The sequence below is a fragment of the Vanessa tameamea genome, chromosome 9, assembly GCF_037043105.1.
Source record: "Vanessa tameamea isolate UH-Manoa-2023 chromosome 9, ilVanTame1 primary haplotype, whole genome shotgun sequence".
NCBI lineage: Eukaryota > Metazoa > Arthropoda > Insecta > Lepidoptera > Nymphalidae > Vanessa > Vanessa tameamea.
Window position 1 is genome coordinate 4,752,940 of NC_087317.1, and position 23,392 is coordinate 4,776,331.

Here is a 23,392-nt window from a genome sequence, read left to right on the forward strand (position 1 = left end):
ATGTTTTAACCGTGGTCTCTTCAAATGAGACAGTGCAATTTAAAAGTAACTATTTTAAGAAACAATAAAATATGGGAAATGAATTCCGTAGTGGAATAAGGAATACAAGCTTCAAATCCCGTATTGTTATTTGTCTATGACAATGTGTCTTTGGATGACTCCGCTTTCCCATAGACTACAAATAGTTTATTTTTAATCTTTAAAAAAATTGAAAGGCTTTATTTTGTGATTTGTGTCCGTCAAGAAAGTTCGAATTTTTACGAATTTCTAAAATTTGTTTTCAGATAACTTATATTTTCTTAGAGATATAAGAATACTTAAGTAATTTGCTTTGGTAAAATGTTAATTTAATAATAGTTATACTTTGAAGTAACAAAATGAGCAATAATTTAGAGACTGATAGATCGGTCACAACTGGAAAAATGTATCCAATCGATTTAGCACCTCAAAAAATAACTATTGTCAAGAGTATGACGAATTCTGAAGTAAAAATGGCTCATCTGATATCGGGGCAGCCTAAAACAACTAGCAGTACTGGATCTATGGGCTTGATGCGTACTGCTGCTCAAATTATCTCTCCTGGCATTGCATCGCAGGTACTGGGCATTTCTTTATTTTTTTTTAAATTTAGAATCAATGCAAGTCATATTTCAACATATAAGACTAATTCCAAACCATCAAATAATGTTTTGCAAAAAATATAGTATCTAAATCTATTTATTTTATAAAGTTTTTTTTTATAAATTTGTATGTGGAACTGCATATGGGCCAACTTATATTAAGTGCTCACCACAACCCATAATCATTGACGTGACAAATTATTGCCATTCCTTAAATCTACACATAAATGGGAAAAAATTTCCACAAAGTTGCTATGTCCCTTGTGCCTGTGAATACACTGGCACTGTGACAATAGAAAAGTGGTTGGTTCCTACCCAGGTGGGCTTGCACAAAGACCTACCACCAGGTTACATTAATTTAATCAAGTACTTAATAATTCATGATAAATATTTTAATAATTCTTTGATGTTTATAATATGTATTAATTATTAATAAAAAGGGGAATTAATCTACCTAACAAAATAACTGATTGTAACTATGTAACATGTTTTTTTTATAACATGTGAAGCTAACATTTGTTTCTTAAAGAAAAACATTATTTATTAAATTATTTTATAAATACTTTCCCTATTTATGCCCATTGTTCAATATCTATCACTCCAATATTTTAATATACTATGATATTTATGAATATATTATCTTATTGAGTAATATTATTGATTTAATATTTCAGCCACAGATGATTGTAAGCGGCTCACCATTGCTACAGGGAACACAAATTGTTAGCCAAGGATCACAATTGATAGGGCAAAGCTCACAAATTATACCTCAGTCTCAGTTAATACCTAGTGGCCAAATCCTAAGTCCTGGTACTCAGATAATCAGTCAAGGGACACAATTATCAGCTCAAGTGTCAAATGCTAGTAACACAGTATCAAGCAATGTTCAATCAAGCAATGTATCTTCTGGAAATGGTGCACAATTATTGAGTGTAGGCAATTTAGTTAGTGGAGCTGGTAATCTCGTAGTAAGTTCATCAGTACGTACCATACCCCCTAGTGTAAGGGTATTGCCCCCTATGCCACAACAAAATAATCGACCAGGTGAGATATGTTATTCTATATGTGATGTTTATACTTGTAATACATATAAAAAAAAATAGTGACTATTTTTGTTACATATTAATAATTTGTTACATATAATGTTGAATATTCTCTTAAAGAGAGCAAATAAAAATTTAGCATATAAGTTAAACATAATAAAAGTTAAGTCAATAATAAAAGTTAAGTCGAGATATTATTGTATGTAAAAATTTAGTAATCATTTTATTTGTAAAACATTTTTAAAGTTATAAAGATAGTTTAGCAATAATACTAAGCTTAATTTTTAAAGTATTTTTGATATGATTACAATAAAATTAATCTTAACATTACTATGCTTGCAGTCTTGTCTAACATAAATGTGAACAATACTGGTGGAGTTCTGGTCAACAAAGGTGTAACGAGTCATGTTCCACGTGGCCTTGCAGCTGGTGCTTCCCTTGCAGTGAGACCTGTAACTAATCCACAACCTGCAGCAAGTCAAGGTTTATGCCAAAATATTAAACATAGAAGTTTCCACAATAAAAAAATACAAAAAAGTTACAATGTTATTATAGTACTTATACTCTATTCCAATGGGAATAGGAAAGAACCAAAACAAACAATACTTTTCAATATCACGAGTGTTTTGTTGATAAGTCCGCTTTATGATTTACTACAAACAGTTCTTGATTAATATGTCTTCACTTTTAATATAACAATATTTCACTTAACTATGTAAATCCACTTAAATTTGAGTATCCAAAGTAACGAAAACAGTTTTGCCGACATTCAAAACGCCATTTTTCGATGAACGAACAATTAAAATGGTGGCCTCACTAAGGATGTTCACTAAACGAATGGAGAATGAATAAATTTATACAGATAAAAAATATATTATTTTAGTTTTAACATACAGTTTAGATTTTTTTAAAAATATATGTTTATTTAATTGGTTATAATATAATATAGAAAGTTACATAATGTTCTATAAAAATGTTATTATTTTATATAGTAAGGTATAGACAAAAAATTTAAAAGAATTAATTCATTTTAAAGAAATAAAAAATCTTAAAATATAGATCAGTTTTATGCAAAGCAACACTTAATTTATAGTTTTGAAAATAAGAGTAAGATATTATTCGGAATTATCAAAAGTTTTATTCTTACGACTTGGCTTTTTTTAAAAGCGAACTGTAATTGTAACCGATTTAGTATTTACGACCTTTTGCTTTTGCCTACTGACTTTTGAATTGCCATCAATATAATAAATAAAATAATAATAATCTATTCATATAAATGAAATTGTGAGTGTGTTTCTATGACTTATCACTGAAAATAACTACCTCTTTATAAGTTAATAAGGCTATTTGCGAAATACCACGATCCAAATCAAAACTAACGACCTAATTTTTATTTAAGCTCAAAAATGTTGCTATCTATAAATTTTAATATGTACCTTTCCTGCAATTTATATAAAATTTATTTAAAAAATTACGTAAAACCAATAAAATATATCGTTCCTTAGCATTCTTTACACATTCACTCAATAATTTTCTCCTCACTAATGTAACTAAAATGTCGTGTAAATTCAAGGTCAAAGTTGTTTATTTACCTTCTTTCCTATTCCCATTGGAATAGAGTATACATATGAATATTATTACTGGTCATCAGTTGTTAAGCATAAAAAGTCCTTTAGGCTTGACCTTACTAGGAGTTCAAGCTTGCTTTATACCAAGTTCAATTAAATTCAGTTTAGTGGTTTGACCATTAAAGAGTTAATTGTAATTGGTCATTTTTTTTTATTACATTGGAAAACTAATTGTAATGTTCAAGCTTCCTCAGTTTATTGACTATTTTTATGCAACAGAAAAGAGAAGGCACTAAATATAATCTGGCTAAATTTGCTTTTACTACTATCTTTATTATTCGACTATTTGAATGCCAATCCATTATCGTCAGTGAAATAATGTCAAAAAGGTGTCATTAAAGGTGGTGCGTGGTCGAGCGGCACGCGCGGCGGGCGCGGTCGCGCGCTAGTGTACGGTTGTCGCGCGCGCTCTCCCGCACCCCGCGCCGCGCCGCCCGCGCCGTCGCCGCAAACGGCGCTCGCCACCCTACCCACTACCACTGTGCTCACCTGTAAGTTGATAAATACATAGCCTAGACATATTACATGTACAATATGATAATAGTGAAAAATATTCAAATTAGAAATATTTTTAAAAATAATAAAAACAACTTATTAGCTAGTGGAGTGATATCAAGTACAGTCCGCGGCCCGTCACCTCGGACACCAACGCCGACACCGCCAGTGACGACCGCACCGCGGCCCTTGCCGCTGCTTCAGAGAAACTATCAACCGGCCAAGGTTTTTTTTTTTTTAAACAATAAACACATTTAATTTAAAAAAAATGTTTTAACAATATTTTTTTATATGCTTTAGGTTGTGGGAGTTGCTAGTGTAGGAGTCCGAGGTGTAGGCAACAGTGCACCGCCCCAGCTTTATTATGAAGTACCTCGTCCCGCGCCCCACAGCATCTCATCACAGCAGCAGCCGCAGCAACACCAACAACATCAGCAGCACCAGCCAGCACTTCAACAGCAACAACAACTGCCACACCAGCATCCTCGACCATTAACGCCTTACGCACATGGGCATACACAGCCCGCGCAAGGTAAATGACGTGTATTTTGTTTTAAGTAATTATTTTGTTTTAATCTATAACAACAAATAAGAAAATGGCGAAACCAAACCTGAGTTTCGTAAAAGGTCTTTTTTTAAATATATTTGTAAATTTCAAGATTATTTTGCTTTATTTAAGAAACTTTGAATTTATTTATATTTTTTTAGTAGATTTTTAGAACAAATATTTTATACAAATATCGTCTTCCTGTATTTTAACAGTGAGTGTTGTAAATACTGCTCAAAGTCTTCCCGAAACACGTCAAACGCCGGCATCCGTCCAGAATTCTTCTATCTTGCCTCGACCTTCTATATTGAGGAAACGGGATATTGACGGGTAATAATAATTAAAAATGTTTCCTAATTTTTTTTTTCTAAAATATCTTATGGATATTGACTTAACCAGGTATATTTATTTTTCTTCAATCCTCTTGCCATTGGAATATTAAGTTATCTTGAATTTTTTCATAAATCCTGGTAAAAAGTTTTTTTTTATTTCATATTTAATTTATGGAGCATGCTAGATAATATTTTGTTAGTGATATATTCTAAAATTATATTATATTTATTTAAAAATATAATAATAATAATATGGGCTCACTGAAGTTTATTCAAAGAAACAGGTGTTATTAAAAACATTTTACTATTCAGGTCTCCTACTAAGAGTCTGTCACAGACCACACTAAACAACGTGACCACAATTGTCAGCACGATCGGTAGTGTCGGCAGTATTGGCAGTATCAGCAGCATCAGCAACATGGTGGGCCAGGTGTACCGCTCAGAAGGTACGGGTTGGGAGGACGTACCAACCGGCGCAGGTTCCGGTTCCACGACCATCTCCGCGCCCTCCTCACCGGCGCCAGACCTCGACCCGGACCCTCCAACGCCAGAGCAAGACCTCTCGCCGAGGAAGAAACCAAGGAAGCAAATGTTGGTCCCATTAAGACTGTGCCATCTCTTTGGATATGCATGAAAACATTAATAACTGTCATCTAAAAACTACCTAAGCTGTGTATCTCACAAACTGATTGTTCAATGAGACAATAAGTTTTTACATGTACATGTGCATGTTACATGTACATGTTGATACAAGCTATTTAGGTTAACCTGATAAATAAATAACAATCAAAAATATATACTTCATAATTGATGCATATTTCTCTTTGCAGACTAAGTAGTGAAGTAAGGCAATGTGATTACCCTTCAGAAGATGTTCCCCCTTCACCACCACCAGCGGCATCTGTAACACCTTTACCAAAACGTATGTTTGTTTATATGAGTAGCTATAACTAAAACGCCACTTTAAAGAACGATATATTTAACACAAGACCTTGAATTGACATTACATTACAGTTTAACTGGTGAAGAAAAATACTGAATGAATTTTTCTCTAAGTAACAAATGATTTATTTCATTTTCAAATATTTTCGTAATTTGAATCTGCATCGCAATTTTTTAAAACGATAATACATTTTTAGGCTTCATAATTTCCAAAAAAAAATATAATAACATAATGTACATCTAAAGTCACTTCATTTTTTTTGCTAATATCCTTGATGGTCACCATTAAAATCTATTGTAATATGTTGTTGAGTCTTAAGATATAATAATGTTTTGATTGAAACTTTAAAGAAAAATTATTTATGTTTGATGATACTTTAACTGTTAAAATATGCTTTATCTTGCATTGATATTGTGATATATTCGAATTTTTTTTGTTATGCTAGGTCCATCGCTGAGCTCCACATACGTATGCGGGTGGCGTAGTACGGACCGTCATTTCACGCGACCGGCCGACGTCCGACGCAAGGAGCCGCGCACCAGAGACATCGTAGCCATCGCCAGCCAGAAGCATGTGCTCACCAGTGCAGAGGGCTGGAAAGTTCATCACTTAACAGCACAGATGGATGATCTGGTCAGTAAATCAATATAACTGTATATGTTCCAAGTTACCAAATCTCTACAATTACTGTCCATATTTCTAAATCTCTTTGAATTTTGCCACAAATGACGGTAATATGATATAATTTTGTAAATAAAATGACTTAGTATCATAATGTGGATTATGGATTCAATCAATAAAAAAATTAATTGAGTTGTGTAAGTATTAATTATTTCAAATTAAGTTACTTAATTATTGAAACAACTATTTATGAGAAAAATACAACAACCAAGTCAATAAATAATAAATTTTATAGAAATAAACCCTTTCAAACCCTATAATTCCCCTTAACCTTAAACCCCCTTCACTTCACGAAAAGTTACTACTAATACTACTACTACTACCACTACTACTACTATTACTACTAGTGTACTATTACTTTTTATTACTATTTAATTGATTTTGCCCTTAGTTAACAAAAATAAATATAATTTAATGAAGTAACAAAACTCTAAGACATTAAACAAAATATAATTAATATACAGAAAATAAAATATCATATTAAATAATATTATACCTTATTTTTTAAATAATATATCATATTATATTAGAACATTTTATTTCTAATATTTAAATGTCACAGGTGTCCCTGGAAGCGGATGTGGGCGAGCAGCTGTTGGGCGTGCTGCGCGCGCTGGAGGCCGCCGCCTCGCGCGCTCACTCGCCCATTCACACCTTGCAACACACGCTGCTCGAACTCGTTAAGGTCAGCAACTTAGCCAAATCATAGATAATATTTAAAATCGACACATCTTTTGGACACTTGATTTATTGGGACGTCATAAATCATGTATAGAAATGATATGCAAAACCATCTGAACCAGGTATCTGGCACATAGAATAGTGGCTAAGTTATCGTTGTGAAGTAAAATGTTAATATCTGACGCGTTATCGATGCTAAATTAAAAAAAATATTTTTAATTTACCTATTTAATTATAAATTTAAACCATTCTGTTCTTTATTTAAAAAAAAACACATACAATTATCTTTGTTTCCATCCTACAATTAAATCGTATATTTTGATTAAGAACTACAATCTTACCTGTTCTTTAATTACCAGGGCAACAAACAACGCAGTAACATAGTATGTGAAGGTATTCAAGAAGCACGAGAGGACATCCTCCGCGTGTTCAAACACAGGAATTTTGTATCCGATATTCTCACTCGTCAAGCTGACAAGAGATGTTTTAGGAAACATCGGTCACAGTCATAGCAGAAACATAGAAGAAACCACAAACACAAAGTCAAACGGTCGTAATATCATATCAAAATATGAAATTACAGAGATTATTGTTTACAACATTATATGTTACATACAATTCTGATGTAAAGCTTTTTGCTAATAACTAATAAATAGTTGAGTCTATTGTGGTTGTTGAATACACTTAATGTAGTCTTTAAAAATAGGTAAATTGTCTGTAAATAGTGTAAAGAAATATATCATTTAATGAAGATAAAATAATGTCAAACTTTTCTATTTTTGAAAAATGCCTTGAACGATATGATGCAATTTGTGTTGTGATGTTATAATACTTATTTCGTATGTAATATAATATTGATTGATAGAATATATGTTGTTTTATTATTTCCTATGTCATTCTATAAATCGTTTTGTAATGTCCATCTGATGATAGTAAGTGGTCACCATCGAGTATAGACATTGGCGCAGTGGGAAATATTAATCAATGCTTACATTGTCAATCGCAAATACAGTGCCACAAACCTTGGTAACACTGGCAGGCACTTACCATGTGGTAAAACTAACCTAACTTATAATAATTTTGAATCTTGTTCATTATAATTAAATTTAATTATAATTCTTTTTAATTCGTGAATTTTTACTACAAAAACGAAATGTTAAAGTAATGCAAATTACCTTATTCTACGCACAACGAGAACTATATATTATATATTTTGCTTTATATTAAAAACTACATCCCTACATACTTTTAAAAAACTACTAAAAATCCACTCAAGCAATAAACGAAAACTAAAAAATATATAAATTTAAAATAACTATAATCTAAACCACATCTAGATACCTACTTTGTTTCTACCTTATTATTTTCATTTGAAACTGCAACTAAAGAACTATTTTAAATATGATTTATTCTTTGTCGTTAATTTTATTCCCATAAGCTCGAAAAACCAAAAATTTATATGACATAAATTAGTTTTAAGTTTAATTTAAGTATATTCTTTATGGAACAATAAAAATATCTTAAACCAAAATAAAAGTTATTGGACTTTTATTTTATAGCTTCAGTTACAGTACGGAGAAACTTTATAAAGCTATGTTTTTTATTTAAATGTAAGAATTGGCAAATGAATAGAATGATGGAATGTGACTACCACCGCCCATGGACACCACCACGGGTGGGCTTGTTGGTACGTTGCTGGCTTTGAGGAATGAGTAAGTTCTATTTTCGAAGGTAATCAAGCCATATCGGTTCAGAAAAACCGCCGGCAGAAGTCGATTCCACAGATTCGTTGTGTGACGCAAAAAATGCCTTAATTCGCGTTATTCTGTATTTCCATCGGAGACAACGAAATGGTTTGGATATAATTTTGAATTCTGACGCATTGTCTAATGGTGAAATTCATTGGACGTGATTAATCCAATCAATTCCTCTGAAAATCCCCAGTGATGTATTATTAAAATTTTCTAAAATCATGAATCATGAAAAAAGCATCCTAATTTAAAAAGTAGTGGTAATGTTCTATATATATTATACTCTGTGTCAAATCTCAATCTCACATGTTACTTCCACTTTTGACATATAAAAATAACACAATGTTATTTGTCATGTAACATATTATGACATTACTTTTTGGGAAATAAATTAGAAGATAAAAAATATAACCTATTGTTTGAACTCGTTAAGGTAAAAATAATAACAGCGCACAATGGCAACAAGTCGATTAGAACGAATTGGGACTATTTTTAGCAGGTAAGTTATTATAATAATTCAGGAATAATTCGTTATTACCTTGGCCGATTACAATTTATAAATAACTGGTTCTTTATTTAAAGATATTTTTTAAGCGGGAAATTATACGTATCGTCAGTAGTAATTATTACATACTTTCTTTTGTATTTTTATAATTTTTCCTCAATATTTTAACTTGTACAAAATAACTCATTCTTAGTCCTAATACCGGAATAGTATTGACTGATTAATAATGTCAACTCTTAAAAAGTCTGCCAAATCCAAGTTCATATCAGAAGACTTGAGTGATTTTATAAATGAGTCCCAATTTTTAAACGATTCACCAAAAATCAAGAAGCAGCAAAAAAGGCAACGAAATGAATCTGCTGACAAAGATAATACTAACTTAAGTCTTCATGCGAGTGTCATTAAAAAGAAAAAAATTAATGAAGGTGTTGAAGCATGTGGAGAGTCACGACAAAAAATACTAAATGTAATGAGTCAACAATTAGAAGCAAGGTGAGACTATATAAAATTCTTTACAATATCTCCTTGTTATATATTTTTTCTCATATTGATATTGATTTTCATTTTCATTTTTTTTTTATTTCAGAAAACAAATTAATGAAAATTTATTAAAAAGTTTGTCAGAAGTTCTTACTCACTTTGAGACAGACTATAATGCCTTGAAAGAAAATGAGCAGAAGATAGAACATCTTACTGGATCATTTATGAAATGTATACAACAAGCCACTGCTGCTCATAAGCAAAAACTAAGAGCCTTTAAAGAAATCCATTCCACTTTTAAAAAAGAGCAAGTCTTTTTCTGTTTATGAATTTTTTTTTTTTTTATGAGTTATAAATTTTATTGAGCATTAATATTTTAGATGCGAAGAAATGGAAGTAGAACAAAAAGCTGAAGTGGATAAACTAGGAGATGAATTAGAAGAGGATATTAATAAGTTGAAACAAAAATTAATATCAGAAACCAAGCGTAGCGGATGGGAAACTTTACGTAGATCTTTCCTCCAAGCTATGCAGAATGATTTTTAAAGTATCTGTTGATAAAATTTTATTAATTATAAAAATAAATTACTGTAAATTGAAATGAATTTCAATTGTAACATACAAACTCAATTCTATATTACTAATTAAATAAATTAAAAAAAACATTAAGAACTGATTTTCATTTCCACCTTGGTCATGATGGCACGGTTTATGGCACATTTTCAGTAATAAGTGGGGTATTTCTTGCAGTGTTGTCGTCTGTGATCAGAGGTGAACACTTTTCATTTACCATTTTTCTTAATGAATAACATAAAAAAGAACAATCAATCAAAACATCATCTTCAACAAGGTCTTGTTAATATTTAAATTTGCAGTATAAAATACTGTTTTCAATTGATGTGCAGGGGACGGAATTACCTTGCTCAAACTGGACACTGCTAGTAGTGAATAAAAATAAAAAAAGATGGTATGTGCATTTGATGAATTTAGTTTTAATTAAAGAAATCTTTAGAATGATAAGTACAAATATTCTATACTAGCTGGTGCCCGCATCTCCGTTCGCGTGGCTTTATGCCTTAAAAATAGGGGTATTATATCTATGGTTGACATATCTGTGTATCTTTGCGTCTGTCGTGCCATCGTAGCTCCAAATTGGATGGACAGATTACGATTTTCTTTTTGATAGATGACTTAATTGATTTTAAATTTATAATTTAATCTATAATATAATATATAATTAAAAACTCAAATTGATAGTTAGTAGAATCAACCTATTCCACAATTCTGTTGATCGAGATGTACTCTACATTATCCCCTGGATTAAATCGCATAATGTCAATGTGTCAATGGCTTAGTCGTTACGTAAGGTCAAAATAACTCATTCGCAAAGCCAGAAGTTTTCAGATAACCAGATGACATAAAGTCTTGTGTCATTGAAACTGTACAGCAGAGTTTTTCACGTAGGACAAATGTTTCCTCATTAATTAATGTGAATCATTGATGAAGTCACCACAAAAAAATACTGTAAATGATACTCGTGGGTTAGTCGTTTTGCTTTGGTTCTATCTACTGCTTCCACCGTATTACGGTTTGCTGGTCATCACATATTATGATCACTGTTTCTTGAAATATGTATTCATTAGTCATTCAAGCCACAAGGCTCAAACTGAGGACTAAAATTTTTCAATATTTTCATAAACGACATTTTGTCAATTTTTCAGCACTCGAAGGACTATCTATTTTCGAATGATCTCAAAATAGTTAAAACTATTAGAAGTAACTCTAATGTGTAACAAGAGGAAGTTAACCATATGATTTAATGTTATAACAACAATCACATGAAATGTTACATGATTAGTTTTACTAGAAAACAGAATTACTTGCAGTCAGTATTATATTAAGACTAAAGAATATAACGATCACGACAATTCCAAGCAATAAAACTATTACTATTAATAATTCTGTGCATTATTTTTACCACTGTTCATTTTGCAGGATCTTCCAGATTCCTATAAACGAATTATTAACTACTGCTTACTTTATTTTCAGAACTGAGGGCCTACTTTTGCGTGGAGCGATGAAACCAGATGATAGACCGTTATGGTTTGATATTTACAAAGCATTTCCACCTACAACGGAACCAAAATTTGCAAGACCAAAACCCGAAAATAAGCCCATTAGACAAATTCTCTACAAAGAAGATATCCTTAGAGCGTATGTATACTTTACTTAATAGTTCAAATAATAACACAATATTTTATATTGTCTTCAATTTGTGCTCTTATATCTGCTTGTTTCTGTACACATAGGAAATTTCACGCCAAAGGACATGGATTAAGTTCTAACATGTTTAGTTTGAATGAAACATATACAAAGAAGCTCATACAAAAGTTCGAGCAATTGAAATCTGAGAGTATTTCTGAAGAAGAATTAATTGAAAAATGCGTCACAGCTGTCGGTAGTGAGCGACAAACAGAAGCTACTAAAACTACAACGAAGAATCCCGATTCAGTATCCTCCCACGTTTTAAATGAAGCCAATCTTAAAAATATTTTTAAAGAATAGATAATTGCCTATGTCTGCATTTGTATTAGTTATAGTTTTTTAGTGTAAATTTTCTTTGTTTCTTACATAAATAATAATAATTAAATAATTCATTTATCCAAATTAAAAAAAAATGGTTTCATTGCCGACTTTATTTTATTGTGATTAAGAATCACATTGATAAACATATTTTTATATAAATACATCTTACATCTTCTCAGAGAAAATACTCCGTAAGTTCATGAGTATCTATGACATCCCTAAAGATGCATTTTTCCAATGACTAATTCATGGCAAATCATTCAATGTTTTTGCCACATTTCTAGGGAACGGATGTACCATTATTTATATACTTGAGAGGAAATATCACTTGCTTTAATATCAATTTAATAGAGAGCCGAGATGGCCCAGTGGTTAGAACGAGTGCATCTTAACCAATGATTGCGGGTTCAACTCAATCAAGCACCGCTGAATTTTCATGTGCTTATTTTGTGTTTATAATTCATCTCGTGCTCGGTGGTGAAGGAAATCATCGTGAGGAAACCCACATGTGTCTATTTCAATGAAATTCTGCCACATGTGTAGCCACCAACCCGCATTGGAGCAGCAGTGGGAAATTTACAGGCTGCTAATGTTACACTTTAATATACGATGTAGTGTTTTATGGGTTTATATTCATTTTTAATATATTTCATAATTATTTTTTTTGTTTCTGAAAAAGTCAAGAAATATCGTACATGATACTACGACATAAATCAATTATACCGTCTAAATATCTGCATAGGAGCAATGACTAGAACAATTACTATATTTAAAAAAGCACCTATGCTATTGTGAGATATTAAGGGGACTACATGAGCTAAATGCAAGTTTTATAATGCAAAAAAGTATAAGATCCGATGCAGTAAACCAAATGAAAAAAATATATGATAATCTTCAGGATACATGCTAGTTATTTGCTATTTTGAAAACATGATGTAATTAATTTGGTACGATAGAAAAAAATCACAAAGTTACCTCTAAAAAAATCTTTTAATAAATAAAAACTATACTTATATACATTCAATAATTCTGGTTTTTTGTCAGATTATTCTACAAGCAATATATTATTTAACCTCTGCGTCACTTTTTTAATAACTTCAATAGATTTTTTTTAAATCAGATATTCTTATTTTCGAACAAAATGCGTACGCATGTGTGCGTAAACGCCGTGTACAGACATTGCCGGCCGAGGCCTGATGCTATACAGACGTGTCGATCTTTTCGTTACGAGCCTCATTACGTAACGAAATATTTTTTTGTAATTTTAATTGTAAATTCATTGTTTCATGTTTTCTTATAATAAATATTATTCTTTCTTGTAGATAAATATATTAAGTTAAAATAATGTAGTAGTCATTAGGCATTTGTTTTTTATTATATTATTTGTCATAAATTTTAATTGTGTAAATATGGGAAATGAAGTGAAACGCGTGAGGAAAACTAAAAAACTTTTATATAAATTAAGCGCCGAACATACTTATGAACGATATTAAAAGGTAAGAGTATTTTTTTAGTAAACATATTTTTTTTTTATAAATTATGAATATTGAAAACATCTATTAGAAAAAATGTGCAATCAGTTCGCATAGAATCAGATTTTTCGAGCTGTATTTCAAATATTATGATAGAGTATTTGGTGAAAGTAAGGATAAAATCAATTGAGAGTGACTACGTTCGATCCCCATGATCTCGAAGCAATTTGATATTTTTCATTAAAAGTACTATGGGGCATATTTAGATACATATTTTTTAAATACATAATTTTATAATTAATAAAAATATAATTACTAACATATATTTATTTTTTACAGAATAAAGAAAGTCGAAAACAATAACACGGAAGCTATTTATATTGCGTAAGAGTTTAATTTTATCGATTTTGTTTATAATAGGAATTAAAGTTATGTATGAACTAATTTTAATAATAAAAAAAATAATGTAATTGTTGTGAACCAGAGAACTAGAATATTTAGAAGTGTCATTTGTACGTAATTCAAAAATTGTAATTTTTAGTAACGTCCGCCATATTAGATTGAAAATGGAAGCAATTCATGAATCGTGGATTGTCATCGAGACTAAATATGTGTGCCAACTTTCAGCTCCATAGCTTCAATGGAAGTAGGTGTAATATTGATTGCAAGATTTCAGGACATACGTACATACATTCATACATACAAGTGAAATTAAATAAAATATTTTAATAAAAAAATTAACACTAAATGTTTTTTTTTTTGTAGTACCAAATCCAAATATTTTAAGTTTAATTAAATCAGTTTTATTATTTAATCATTTTCGAATAACAGTCCAAAGCAAAACAAATAATTCTAATATCCTATCTATTTTTATGAGATTTATAATTAAACCTAGTATGATTAACCTAGTTAACCAATGATTCAACCAAATCGACTTGACGACATTTTTTTCTTGTAAATATTTAGATGTTTTTGTTTTAATTGAATTTTTTTTTTCTTTGTGAACCGATATTAATAAAACGAACAAACACTACGCTATATGTTACCCCACGGTTACTACACTACAGGTTTCGAACACTTACGATTTTATTATATAAATAGATTATCAAACTTTTATAAAATATTAAAAATTGGTATGTTTTAATATTTAGTATAAGAACTAATTGTGGTAGGTATAATAATATAAATAAAAGAAAAAAAGGTTATAACTAACTGTCTATTTTATTGTGTACAAAATGTAAATAAAAATATTGTAAGTTTAATTGAATCAGTTTTTTTTATAATCATTCGTTAACTAACATCGAAAGAAATAAAAACAATTCTGTTGTCCTATCTATTTTTTATGAGATTTATGATTGATCTTACTTCGCTCGGTTTGGCGCCATCTATTAGAATATTTGGGCGTAACCTCGTTACCTCGCTTAACCATTAGTTCACGGGCTTACCGTTTTTGTCGATTTTGTAAGTGTGCGTGCAATTCTCAAGGGCACTTAGCTCTTGTAGTCCCCTTAACAGCCTTTATGGCGAAATTAGTTATCTTGTTGACTTAAACAGGCTGAAGCTATCGCGATATCAGCTATGCAGGGCATCGAATGGTGAGCAGAGCAACCATTATAAAGGATTGTGTTCATTAAATTTTAATCGATAATGAGCCTGCAGGATATTGCAACGTAGATTTTTTATCCAATTTGAAAGAAATAATTTGAAAAATTCTCATAGATTATTCACAGTACCTTTTGTTCCGAGCTATGAACTACTTACCGTGTATTAGTAATCATTATCTTATCTTTAAAAGATAAGCCCTCAACCTCTGAAAAACACACCTACATTGCATTACATTGTGAGTTGGGTGTTCCTTTTGCTTATTTGTTAGTGGTGAATATTATAAATTAAAAATGGGACAAATGAGACCAATTTGGTTTTATCTTGCTGTGGTTTTAGGTAAGTACGTCAGAAATCACTATACAACTTTTCTAGATAAAATAAAAAATATTAAGAGTTACATTTGCTACTCATATTAAAGATAATCATATAAGTAGTATTTTTTATTATTAAGATGTACTACGTACTCTATTTAACACTTATTAGTATTAGTAAGCATTTTGGTGAAATCCACGATCAATCAATTAATACAAATTTTTCTTTAATTTTAAGATGGTTATAAAATTGATGTAGTCAGAAATATTCATAATATATTGTGTATTTGCATGATCTAATAAGAAAATATGTCCTAAGTATATAATCTTACTCCTGAACACATAAAACCTTAACTGCGTAATTGTTTTCAAAATAGCTATGTTGTGAAATTTTACTTACTTTACAGTCATTCTTAGTACTCTTACACATGAAGCCGACGCTAGAAGAAAAATTCTTCGAGGTAGACGCGTGATGACTCGTACCTACTATCGTGAGTCATTAGCTGTTTTTATATAAATATCTTAGCAATAAACACATGTAAGTATTTATTAGAAGAGTAATAATGTCCTTTGATCGATTTGCGCTACGGCGCAGGAAAATTTAATAAACAGTATACTTATAGTATAAACGACACACACATTCATTGAATGAACACACGTTCATTCTCATATTCCAACTGCAATTCAGGAACCAACGGAAGGGTTCAGGCGCAGCACCAGTAACTTAACGTGCTTCCCGAGGCACGTAACACGATTTGTAAATGTCAATTAAAAAATATCAGTCTGCTACTGAGAATTTGTTTAAAGAAAAGCCCAATAACGTTTTATTGGTTTTGTCAGCGTCATAGACGTTTAGAATTTATATACTTAAAATGTGCACACGTTCATTGCTGAGAGCCGTGTAACTTACATACCCAAAGACGATCCAGATTTTGGGTAAATCTACATTACCTTTGTGATTTTAATACCTGTTATATGTATAATAAAAATATAATATATCAATTTACAGATGGAAACACGGTACCTGCATGGGCTATAAGTTTGATGGCGGGAATAGGAATGTTAGTTATTGGCGGCATACTGTATGGAATCATGAGGAAACTTGTACTTGCATCTGAAACTGGTTCCCTTAATACTTACCAGCCAACTTTGCAAAACGATAACAGCGTTTAAAATATTTTATAAATATCTTAATTTTAACATTTTGTTTGTATTTTTTGTGTTAAGAAATAAAAATAATATTCAAAGTTAGATTTATTTTTATTATCTGTAAATACAATTGGATGTAAGTATAATAGATACTTCATTAACAAAATCATGTCATTTTTACGATAATTTTAATAATCTGTGATACGTGAAATATTAATTAATTAAAGAACGGCTGTCATTTAAAACTCTCTGCGGTGATACTTGTCGGGATCGAAGTATGAGGTGACAACAACGCGATTACTGAATTTTCGACCTGTAAGAGTTTGTTGCGCTTTCTGGCAATCTGCGATGCTATTGAATTCGACGAATACCTGTCAAGCGAAATATGGAGGTTATAAAAAATAATAATGGTTAAGCCTTAAAAATTTCAAAATATGTCATTTTAATATACTTTTCCACATCCAGGGACTTCTACGCCCTCAATTGGCCTTGGAATTTCTATACTGCGCACACAGCCATACTTGTTACATTCCTCTCTGAAATTATAAAATAATGGTTAATAAGTATAGCTCGACAGATCAAAAATCGTAACAGTGATGCAATCAATGCAAATATTCGTATTGGTTGCCCAATTACAATAAAATTTTCATGACATCAGTAGAAAAAATATGTAAAACAGAATGCGCCTCTAAACTAAGTTTGACTAACTATTTAGTGATTAACCACAACTTAAATCAAACCAAGTCATGGTCAAATTTCATGTCAATCACATCATTGTTGGTATTATAATATAGTTCATGTAAAATACTCTGGTAGGGTTCTGAGAATAAAGCCGGGTTGGCTTAAACTACAAGAATACAGACGTAAATACTGGAGAAAAATGTTAATTAAGAAACATTTTAATAAATAGCCTTTAAATATATATAAATGTTTTTGAATTAATCGAAAAAAATGTATTAAATTTAATATTAATAAAAGTAGTTTACGCATCATTATATCGAGAATCTGCACACTTCGAATTAGTAGCAAATTTATCTCGCAAATTATTTGCTACAAATATGCACAATCTGTGTTAAAACATGCGACTCAGACATCGTATGTTTTAAACAAACACGAAACTTTATATAATTTATTATTTATTATCATTTATAGTATACTCGCTTCCAACTGCGTATTAAGAGGCCGGGAGTGTGTGTTAGCGTTACGGAGAATGCGAATAAAGTGTCAATCTATTTTAAATATTGTCTAAATCCGTCCAGCCGTTTTTTCGTGATTAGAGTAGGAAAGAAACTTTCCCATTTCAAATATTACTAAGTTCGCCCTAAAAATTGAACAGTTGATTATGATGCTCCCGAGACACGCCTCAACTGTCTAGGAAACTACACAGTTGCAGTCCATAACCTCACGAAATAGGTACTCAGGTAATCCGACGCGACCAACGACTTTTGGTCCAGAACGTCCGGCTTAACGTGCTTAAAACTTACTGACCCGACGGCTTGTAAGCCATGGGACTGACGAACACTTACTATATCCTACTTATAGTACTAGCTAAAGCCGCGGCTTCACCCGCGTGAAATTCTGGTTGTCACGAAAATTCGATGCCATTCTTCTATTTTAACGTTAAGTTTTTTTCTAATAATAATGAAAATTCAAATTATATGTAAAAACATAAATTATTTGGAAGCAACATTAGTGACTATAAAGCAAAAGTTCGATCTCAAGGATGCATTTAAGATTTTCCGCATTTCGATGTCTTGCTTTCCACCACAGCACTAGGCCAGTATAGTGGTCTATACCTTCACTTTCCAGTATTACGAATTACAGATACATTTAATTATTATAAACTTTCAATTAAATGTATCAGTTCAATATCATTGTTTGTTATTTGTACCGAAAGACTAAATAATTAATATATTGTTAATATTTCTATCTTGACAAAGTATAGCGACACCATATGGGACCCTAATGTTTCGTCCCTTGGTAACAGTATTGACAGCGTCAATACTGTAACCAACTCATACACCGGTTTAGCCGTGATAGCGTAACAGACGGACGAGTTCCGTTCGCATCTATAATATTATATTAGTATAGAGTGCAGATGTACTAACTTGATGTCCTCGAGGATGTCCTCATACTCCTCCTCGTCGCGCAGCTCGTCGGGCGTAACCATGTTGAGCAGGCACAGCACCTCGGTGGCGGGCCCCGCGCCGGCCAGCGTCAGCCCCGCCACCTGCAGCGTCACCGGCGCCGCGCCCGTCATCGCTGCGCACGGTATCACGTTATATCGCCAGTTAGTAAGGAGCGTCTCTAACCGTCGCCTCGGTAAATTGCTCGTTGCATTTTACTATTTCATTACGACACTAGTTTAGAATATTAAAGGACAATTCTCGCGCCGATGGACGTAAAACAAACGAGCAGATCATTATTTAATGGGTGATTGTTATTTCTGGAACCTTCAAATATTCTTTCTTGCATTTAAAACGTTATAAACCAAATTTTCGATCTTCTTAGCTGTTTAAATTAAAAATGGTCAATAACATTAGTATTTAATCCTTTAGTATAAATTCCTAATAATTAAGAGAAGGTCATAATATCATAAATATAATACTTTTTGTTATATATTTGTAGATAACCTATTACCATTACCTGGGTATGTATTCATTTACTTTTCAGACTCTAAGCAATACCACAACAAATTACTGTCTACACTTGTAACCTATTTTAAATTACTAATTACAGTAATCTAAAATTAATACCTATAAGATTATAATTTTAGTTTATAAATATTCCTTTAAATCTTAATGTATTTATGAGTAGTGAAATAACCAAAACCTACCTAAAGTGGAGTTCTTGGCTCCAATACTCGCGCGTTGAACAATTAATTTCTTATCACCCAGCTGCATACCATTCAGACCAGCAATGGCCTAGAAGATTTTTCATGAGTCAAATTCGTTCTCTTTTTAAGTATATACCACCTTAATACATTATTATTTTAAATGTACCTGATCAGTCATTGATATATCAACATATTCAGCGAAGGCATAGCCCTTACTGAGGCCTGTAGATGAATCCTTCACCAAGTTGAAGGCTCGCAGCTGGCCAAATGACATCAGGAGTTCCTTTACCTGTATATCAGCACTGACGTTAAATTGTGAAAAATAAATGTGCTGTGGTTTTTTGTATAAATATTTAAATATGATATAATAAAGACTTTCTATTCTCATTTGTAAAATTTTTAGTCAACTATTATTGTTCCCATTAACATTTGCTAAGCAAAGGCAGCAAACATATGAATTAATGTAATCTGACCTGTGTCTAGCCGCATGTTAAAATCAGATGTGAACGGAGGAGACTTGCCTTGGCGTGCCGACGTCTCGTTCAAGTACAAGACGTATAGGTGAGAATGAGAGACAACAGTGACACGCGGGCCGCGAATGTGCCAAATCTAAGCTAGGGAGGGGCAGAAAGCAAACTATATCAGTGAGTTGTTTCAGAATGTTTCGAGCGTGAATGCTCACGCTCATCCCAGATAGGGTACCTGAAAATTCCTGAAATGGAAACAAAAACGCGGCTCACTGCTGGCTCCACCGTAGCCCTGTCAACTGTTGAATCTCGCCCTGAAATGGCAGCGGCTCCTAGTTCTATGATATGGGAACTGACTAGACTATCCTAACTCATTATAGTTTTGAGTCACTAATGACTTAAGACAAGATTGTGACTAGGGTATTTGCTCCAAAGGCACAAGATAACTTTTAATACTGGTTTGCCAGAACGATACGGATTACATTTGAAATGTATGATGGACCGAGTGCGATTAATGTATGTATATTATTACCCCCGATAAAAAATAAACTTCACCGAGAATGTGTTAATGTGGACTTGGTATCGACCTGTAACACATAATTTCAAATATAATAGCCACATTTAGTAAATGAGGTTTTTAACGTTTTTGACTAAATAGTACCGTTTATAATATTGTACTGACTAACAGAAGATGCTGGAGCTGACAGTGTTTATTGTTTATTATGAAATAAATAATACTCATTACAAGTATTAGTATAGACTACTTATTGATTTAAAAATTATTATCATTTATCTTAATGTTTTGTTCAGTGTAATTTATTTATTATTCCACACTTTAGACACCTATATATTATTCAATATATATTTGTAAGTTTCTGCCTTTCACTATTAGTGAATTTTAAATATTACTAATTAATATACATTACTTCCAACATAAAATAGTTATATTTGTTAAAACAGCCTAAAGACAATATTTGCATAGTTTTCACATATATTTCAATATATCTGAATAATTATACCATTTCAACCTCCCAGGATGTAATGGACCTAATTACTATGTAATTATAAATATCTTGATATTTTTAAAATCTTACAAGAAATTTTATATAAACTTAAACCCAGCATCTTTGTTTGTGCATTAGATAATATTTAAGATTTTTAGTTTTAACCTACCTACTGAGAATATTTTAACAGTTTTAATTTTGTTTATTCAATTTTGTCTCTTTTTATTTCGTATTAACGATTTATTTGTTTACGTTGCTTTTTAAATAGTTAGTTTATAAAGTTTTTGTTTGATTTACGAATAATTAATGAAATATTAATTAACTTGGATTATTTGACATATTAATTTCAAGGTTGAAATTGCAATGCACTGATAAATATTAATTCGTATAAGTCCTTAGCTAAAAGGTACTTCTTAAACATAATTTACTTAAATTTCTTATTCTATTTTGAATGCGAATGGAATATCAGAAAAAATTATTAACAAAATTGCTGGCTTCATTTATGAATCAATTACTAAGCAATGTCTTATACAAATTAATTTTCTCAGTAAGATATTAATCGCAACGATAAATAGAACTTACTTGATCTTCATTCAGATAGTTAGGCAGACCACCGATAAAAATTTTGTGTGGTGAATCTGGAACTACAGTACTGATAACACCAGCTAAAAATGAATACAACTATTACTATGATTATTTCACATTTCTACTAAAAATATCTTATAAAATACATTAATAATGTTAAGGGAAACTAAGATAAAATATTGCTTAGAGTCTAAGTTTCAAGTTTAAGCCAGGTATGTAATATATAAATATGCCTATATACATCTATATAATACGTAGACTTACCTGGAACATTTATTGCTGGGTTTTCAGTGCCAGGCATTGGTTGGTAGTCATGCGGCCGCCGTATTTTTAAACTCTGACCTTTGAAGTTTATGCCATCAAATGCCATGGCTTGTGTGGTTTCATCAATAGATCTGAACTCAAGGAATGCAAAATTTTTATCTAAATTAATCTGGCATGCAAGCACTGGGTTACCAGCGGCTTGCGCTAAGCCGGAAAGATGCATCTGTTGATTGAAGAACTCCATAGTTTCCTCTTCAGTAACACCAAACGGTATGTTGCCTACGTATAACCTACGCGCTTGACGCGTTATCGTTGAACCGACCACCGGCACTGCGGCTTGTGGTGTATCGGCGACTATGTTCGCAGGAATCTGTCCGGCTGCTTGCATTGCTTTATATTGTAATGGAGTAATATGTTCAAATCCAGGCGGTGGGACATCCCAGTATAAGGAAGGCTTGCGTCTGCGTGATCTTTTTGACGGTGACCTGGATTTACTTCTTCTCTTTTCTCGGCGTTCTCTTGAACGAGAACGTGAGCGTCTTCTTTCTCTTGAACGTGATCTGCGTCGACGATCTACGAAAACAAATTACCGTTATAAAATGTGGAATAAACTAATCAATTTTAAAATAAATCTTAATAAGAATTATTTATTTACCTTTGTCTTCACCCATTATTCTATACGGCTTAAATTTGAATGGTAATCAAGAAAGTGGCTTACAATCAAGTAAAACACACTCAAAATGGCGTCGATTGTCGAATAAAGTTTTTGGTTGCTTCAAGTTTCAACGCATTCTCTCTAATTGTCAATTGCCAGTAAATAGGGACGCATTTCACGAAAAACGACTAAGCGATTAATCGATTGACTCGATTTTTAATCATATATAAAAATCGTTACTTATTTAATCATCCTATTTATGACTTGTTACATAATATTTACAAACATTAAAATATCGTAAGTATTTTACATACATTCAATTAGCGTAATGGTCACTGCAAAGAAAAAATAGGTAATTCTTTGCAAGGTCTAAATCTACGTCTTTTTATCCAAATCCATAAAATTAATCATAAATTCCATAATTTTAAAACTATCATTAAATGTGTCTTAACATTTATTAAGCCCATATTTATGTCTAATTACATTATTACATATTAATTGGCAAGACTAACAACTAACAAGTGTATATTATAAAAATAAATAGTGAAATGTAAATAATACATATTATATTTAACAATAATAAGACGGCCACGAAATGTATTATTTTTTATTCAAAAATCGATAATCGAATCGATAACTAAAATATTAAAATTATCATTAATTCCATCTGTTATAGAATGAATATCCATTAACCATTAACCAAATGCATACATTAACTTATTAAGCTCTGGCTGGGTGAATAGGGCTACCTA

General features: G+C 31.5%; 5 protein-coding genes across 6 annotated transcripts in view; 4 read left to right on the forward strand and 1 right to left on the reverse strand.

The window, feature by feature from the left end:
* Nucleotides 1–12,345, forward strand: part of Mrps23 (mitochondrial ribosomal protein S23) — a 208,975-nt gene extending 196,630 nt beyond the window's left edge. The window contains exons 2-4 of the mRNA XM_064215924.1: nt 9,122–9,220; nt 11,756–11,920; nt 12,016–12,345. Of these exons, the coding sequence (XP_064071994.1) occupies nt 9,177–9,220; nt 11,756–11,920; nt 12,016–12,271 (465 nt within the window). The 5' untranslated portion in view covers nt 9,122–9,176 and the 3' untranslated portion in view covers nt 12,272–12,345. The remainder of the gene's footprint in view (nt 1–9,121; nt 9,221–11,755; nt 11,921–12,015) is intronic.
* On the forward strand, nt 199–7,837 carry Sap130 (Sin3A-associated protein 130). Of its 2 annotated transcripts, none has more exons than XM_026632550.2 (12): nt 199–596; nt 1,295–1,664; nt 2,006–2,146; nt 3,621–3,782; nt 3,890–4,011; nt 4,087–4,318; nt 4,549–4,663; nt 4,978–5,256; nt 5,496–5,587; nt 6,054–6,241; nt 6,852–6,974; nt 7,330–7,837. In XM_026632550.2, exons 1-12 carry the CDS (start codon nt 378–380, stop codon nt 7,480–7,482), a joined length of 2,196 nt encoding a protein of 731 aa, XP_026488335.1. In that variant the 5' UTR covers nt 199–377; the 3' UTR covers nt 7,483–7,837. The 2 variants fall into 2 exon arrangements, with proteins under 2 accessions (XP_026488335.1, XP_026488336.1); XM_026632551.2 differs by having other exon boundaries at nt 3,633–3,782.
* LOC113395024 (uncharacterized) lies at nt 9,347–10,293 on the forward strand. Its single transcript, XM_026632553.2, has 3 exons — nt 9,347–9,718; nt 9,813–10,013; nt 10,087–10,293. Exons 1-3 carry the CDS (start codon nt 9,453–9,455, stop codon nt 10,250–10,252), a joined length of 633 nt encoding a protein of 210 aa, XP_026488338.2. The 5' UTR covers nt 9,347–9,452; the 3' UTR covers nt 10,253–10,293.
* Nucleotides 12,346–15,549: 3,204 nt separating the features above from the next.
* On the forward strand, nt 15,550–16,931 carry LOC113394974 (uncharacterized). The gene is made up of 3 exons (XM_026632475.2): nt 15,550–15,705; nt 16,088–16,171; nt 16,690–16,931. Exons 1-3 carry the CDS (start codon nt 15,660–15,662, stop codon nt 16,851–16,853), a joined length of 294 nt encoding a protein of 97 aa, XP_026488260.2. The 5' UTR covers nt 15,550–15,659; the 3' UTR covers nt 16,854–16,931.
* Nucleotides 16,922–22,801, reverse strand: LOC113394972 (splicing factor U2AF 50 kDa subunit). Its single transcript, XM_026632474.2, has 8 exons — nt 22,641–22,801; nt 21,986–22,558; nt 21,719–21,801; nt 19,832–19,954; nt 19,666–19,753; nt 18,938–19,091; nt 17,281–17,365; nt 16,922–17,200 (listed from the first exon to the last, which is right to left on the reverse strand). Exons 1-8 carry the CDS (start codon nt 22,654–22,656, stop codon nt 17,069–17,071), a joined length of 1,254 nt encoding a protein of 417 aa, XP_026488259.1. The 5' UTR covers nt 22,657–22,801; the 3' UTR covers nt 16,922–17,068.
* Nucleotides 22,802–23,392: the final 591 nt, after the last annotated feature.

Coding starts and splice junctions, on each gene's coding strand:
- LOC113394974 (XM_026632475.2), top strand. CDS start 15,660: ATGGGACAAATGAGACCAATTTGGTTTTATCTTGCTGTGGTTTTAG. Junction 15,706..16,087: donor TTATCTTGCTGTGGTTTTAG/GTAAGTACGTCA, acceptor CTTACTTTACAG/TCATTCTTAGTACTCTTACA. Junction 16,172..16,689: donor GATGACTCGTACCTACTATC/GTGAGTCATTAG, acceptor ATCAATTTACAG/ATGGAAACACGGTACCTGCA.
- Sap130 (XM_026632550.2), top strand. CDS start 378: ATGAGCAATAATTTAGAGACTGATAGATCGGTCACAACTGGAAAAATG. Junction 597..1,294: donor CTCCTGGCATTGCATCGCAG/GTACTGGGCATT, acceptor TTAATATTTCAG/CCACAGATGATTGTAAGCGG. Junction 6,242..6,851: donor CAGCACAGATGGATGATCTG/GTCAGTAAATCA, acceptor TAAATGTCACAG/GTGTCCCTGGAAGCGGATGT.
- LOC113394972 (XM_026632474.2), bottom strand. Junction 19,955..21,718: donor ACTATCTGAATGAAGATCAA/GTAAGTTCTATT, acceptor GCTGATATACAG/GTAAAGGAACTCCTGATGTC. Junction 17,201..17,280: donor AAGTCCCTGGATGTGGAAAA/GTATATTAAAAT, acceptor TTCGCTTGACAG/GTATTCGTCGAATTCAATAG.
- LOC113395024 (XM_026632553.2), top strand. CDS start 9,453: ATGTCAACTCTTAAAAAGTCTGCCAAATCCAAGTTCATATCAGAAGAC. Junction 9,719..9,812: donor AGTCAACAATTAGAAGCAAG/GTGAGACTATAT, acceptor TTTTTATTTCAG/AAAACAAATTAATGAAAATT. Junction 10,014..10,086: donor CATTCCACTTTTAAAAAAGA/GCAAGTCTTTTT, acceptor TTAATATTTTAG/ATGCGAAGAAATGGAAGTAG.